Source organism: Sesamum indicum, linkage group LG4, assembly GCF_000512975.1.
Source record: "Sesamum indicum cultivar Zhongzhi No. 13 linkage group LG4, S_indicum_v1.0, whole genome shotgun sequence".
NCBI classification, from domain to species: domain Eukaryota; kingdom Viridiplantae; phylum Streptophyta; class Magnoliopsida; order Lamiales; family Pedaliaceae; genus Sesamum; species Sesamum indicum.
Genome location: NC_026148.1, coordinates 13,734,870 through 13,739,132, shown reverse-complemented (window position 1 = coordinate 13,739,132; position 4,263 = coordinate 13,734,870). Strand labels below are relative to the sequence as shown.

The window sequence follows — 4,263 nt, the reverse complement described above, 5'->3', positions numbered from 1 at the left end:
ATTAATTGTGTACATTAATAATCAAAATCTTGATGTGTGAAAATGGAAAATTGGCTAATAGGAACACAAAACTTTATCCAATCTAATATTTATCCCCTCCCCTCTATGAAAAGTGTTTATGGGGAGGCCCAAAAGCTGCCCTCAAAAGTTTCGGTTCCTCCCATAAACTAAGTGGCCGTTTGTTTTTCTCTCTCTGCGATTATCCCCTCCAAGTCATATTTCATTCGCACCACCCCCGCACTTTTCCCCCACCCCCACCCCACCCCACGCTTGCACGCATATACACACATATATATAAGCGCACGCACCCCTCACTCTTGCTCGCCCACATCCTCATCTCTTGTGCAGATACACATTTGTTCACGCCTAAGGCACAGAGGGAGAGAGAGGGAGAGAAGAATTCAAGATTTCAAGAGAGGTGGGAAGAGAGAGAAGAGAGAGAAGAGAGCAGTAATGGGTAGCCATTCTCCATCTTTCTCCAGCTTCAAGTCCTATCTCCGGGCACTCTCTGACACCCCGAACCGCCTCAGCCGCCGCGCTTGCTCCATATCAACGTCCTTGGAAGAAACAAGCCGAGTCCGGGCCCGGTCAGGTTCGGACATGAAGCGCACTCTGCGGTGGTACGATCTCGTCGGGTTAGGAGTCGGTGGGATGGTCGGCGCCGGAGTTTTTGTCACCACTGGCCATGCCAGCCGCCTCTGTGCTGGCCCTGCCGTCGTCCTTTCCTACGCCATTGCGGGCCTCTGTGCTCTCCTCTCCGCTTTCTGCTACACCGAGTTCGCCGTTGACATGCCCGTCGCCGGCGGCGCCTTCAGCTACATTCGCGTTACTTTTGGCGAATTCTTGGCCTTCTTAACTGGTTCAAATCTCATAATCGACTACGTGCTGTCAAATGCGGCGGTGGCGAGGGGGTTCACGGACTATTTAGGTACTGCTTTAGGCCTATCAACTCATACGCAGTTGAGATTCACAATCCATGGCCTACCAAAAGGTTACAATGAAATAGACTTAATCGCCGTTGCCGTGGTTCTTCTCCTCACACTTGTTATTTGCTACAGGTTTTCCATAAAACACGTTCAAATTTTCCACTGAAATTGTTCCAATTATTTCTCCATTAACGTCTGAAACTCTTCTTGATTTTGCAGTACAAGGGAGAGTTCATGGTTAAACATGGTGTTAACAGTGCTGCACATTCTATTCATAGTATTTGTGATAGTGGTGGGATTTTGGAGGGGGGATTGGAACAACTTTACCGAACCCGGGAACCCAAAAAATGCTGGCGGGTTTTTCCCTTTCGGAGCTTCCGGGGTGTTCAATGGGGCAGCCATGGTGTACTTGAGTTACATCGGTTATGACGCCGTTTCCACTATGGCTGAGGAGGTGAAAGATCCAGTGAAGAATATTCCGATTGGTGTCTCGGGTTCCGTCATCCTCGTCACCATTCTTTACTGCTTGATGGCCGCTTCAATGTCCGCCCTCCTCCCCTATGACATGGTAAATTAAATTTATTTCCATACGAATTAACTATTTTATTCACTATTCAGTACTTCACTTTCTCAGCAAAAACCTCCTCTGTAATCGGTACCACTCAGTGTTGCTTGATTTTCTGGCGCCTGAGTTGGCCTTTTAAAGTACAACTTTTTATGCTTAAGGTGCAAGGCCCAAGTGCTATTCTTGGAGTGTAATTGATGAGTTTTTGTGGCACAGATCGATCCCGAGGCGCCGTTTTCAGGGGCGTTTAGAGAAGGGTCATCAGGGTGGAGGTGGGTATCGAACGTGATCGGTGTGGGGGCCAGTTTCGGTATTTTGACGTCGCTGCTGGTGGCGATGCTGGGCCAGGCACGTTACATGTGCGTGATCGGACGGTCATGCGTGGTCCCCTCTTGGTTTGCCAGGGTCCACCATTCCACCTCCACCCCTGTCAACGCCTCCGCCTTCCTTGGTATGCTCCCCTCCCATTATTTGTCCCCCCCACTTGCCCATTTTTGGCAATACTATCTCTTGCGTGCTTTGCTTTTTTCCGCTGTTTCATCGTACTTTCTAGTCCATACCTGTAGATATAAGAAAAAGCACATTCTCCGGTGCAAAAAGGGTTTGTCTTGCGTGCCGTTATGGTTCGCATGATATACAGCCATCTTGAGTCAATCTTGAACCATCTTTATCGTTCTTGTGGATAAATGCAACTTAAGGTTGTGAATTTGCTTTCTCTTGGTGATTATAGTGATGTGATTTAGGCGATATTGTTCTAGTAATGTGTGGTCGTCCTGGTCAAGTTTTGGGTCGTTTGTCAAGATTTAGAAGACTCGTGCGTGCATCGTGAATTATGACGAGTGCGTGATGTGTCATTGCATGGTATTTGCTTGTTTGTACGAAGATTGGTCATTATTGAACAGGGGTCCACTTTGCACTCTTTCGGTTAAGAGACGGGCTTCTGGTATATATTGGTCGAAGGATCTTCCATCACATTTTTGTGTCGCATATTGTTGTTCCATCCACGTGTGTATTGTAGGCAACACCACTTCTAAATTATAATCTAATTTAATTATATTTTTGAAATTTTGAAAAGAACACGTGGCAATCACGTAACACCAATATTATACAAAAATGTGATAGAAGATCCACCGTTCATACTATGCTCTTTGTTTTAATGCAGCCAAATTCTCCTTTATGTGGTGGGCCTTGTATTTATTTATTTGAAGATTTGTAGAGAAAATTGTGGAAATTTCACAAGAATCATGCATGGATTGTGGTGTAGATTATTAATCTTAATTACAGCTAGTATTCTATTATCTACTATTTTAGTAGATAAGGGTGGTTCTTGGGTTAAATTTTGTTTATCCTGAGGAATATAAATAACAGTAGACTTTTGCAAAATCAGTTTGCCATTATTGTTCTTGACAAGTGGATGAAACTATTGCTTTAGGCATTTGCTGATTTTGACATGGGGATCTCATAAAAAGGCATATTAACCGAAAGTCTAAGAGATTATGCTACAACATATTGACAAATAGATCACATGGTCATGTAAGATTAGTACAACTGTACAAGATGTGGTTTCTAAGGGATCATATGGAGAGTGCATTTTTTGACTTTGTAAAGGGAAATTTCAAATGATTCTTGATGCTATATAGCTAGAGGTATTTCCAATGTCTAGAATTTATTCCGTGAAACTCTCATATCTTGACTTTTGAAGATCTTGTGAAGCTATGGTGGTCTAGCTTAGGAAAGATCCAGATTGCTGTATGTAATGAAAATGACCCATTGTTGTGGGAAAGAGACACTATAACAGACTTTATACTTTTCTCCGTTTCTTTGCCGTTTTTCTTACCAATCTATTTCTTTATAATCTTTTTCGTACTCTTTTCTTCTTTACAATATTTCCTTTTTTGGTTCTCTCACAGGAATCTTTACCGCAGCAATTGCGCTCTTTACTGATCTAAACATCCTGTTGAAATTTGTGTCCATCGGAACTCTGTTCATCTTCTACATGGTGGCGAATGCGGTAATCTACCGACGCTATGTGACTGTTGGGACTACAAATCCATGGCCGACGCTGTCGTTCTTGTTCTGCTTCTCACTCACTTCTGTCATATTTACTCTCCTTTGGCAATTTGCACCATCGGGCAAGCCCAAAGGGTTCATGCTTGGTTCGTGCACTGCTGTTGCAATTGGCATCGTGCAGTTATTCCATTTCATGGTCCCTCAAGCACGAAAGCCCGAGTTCTGGGGGGTCCCTTTGATGCCATGGATTCCTTCCATATCCATCTTCCTTAACATATTCTTGTTGGGCGCTCTGGATAGGCCGTCTTATGTCCGATTCGGATTCTTTTCAGCCCTTGTTGTGCTTGTATATGTTCTCTACAGCGTCCACTCGAGCTTTGATGCTGAGGAAGACGGCACTCTTAGTCAAAAGACTGGAGAAAGCATGAAGGAATCCATTGAAAGTGAAGACTACACACTAAAAGTGTAAATCAATTTTCTTGTTTTGGCTTCTCTCTTTTTTTTTTTTTTTTGGGGGGGGGGGGGGGGGGATCTTTTGGTTGGTGGACACTTGGGAATAGGGGTCAAGGAACAGGTAGCAAAAAATGCTGCAGTTTCTGCAGAATGGCAAGCTGTATAGTTGGTCTGGAAGTAGGGGTTTTGAGTAAAAGATTCCCATGTACATTTGTAACTCTTTGTGATCCATCAAGTTTGGGCATCTTTAACTGAAAAGTATTAAAAAGTTAAAGATATTTGCAAGATTTTGTGTCCTTTGGTCTTTGT

At 43.7% G+C, this 4,263-nt stretch overlaps 1 protein-coding gene across 1 annotated transcript; it reads left to right on the top strand.

Annotated features, from left to right (window-relative positions):
- On the top strand, window positions 295-4,028 carry LOC105160995 (cationic amino acid transporter 7, chloroplastic). The gene is made up of 4 exons (XM_011078542.2): window positions 295-1,058; window positions 1,146-1,494; window positions 1,708-1,942; window positions 3,402-4,028. Exons 1-4 carry the CDS (start codon window positions 454-456, stop codon window positions 3,968-3,970), a joined length of 1,758 nt encoding a protein of 585 aa, XP_011076844.1. The 5' UTR covers window positions 295-453; the 3' UTR covers window positions 3,971-4,028.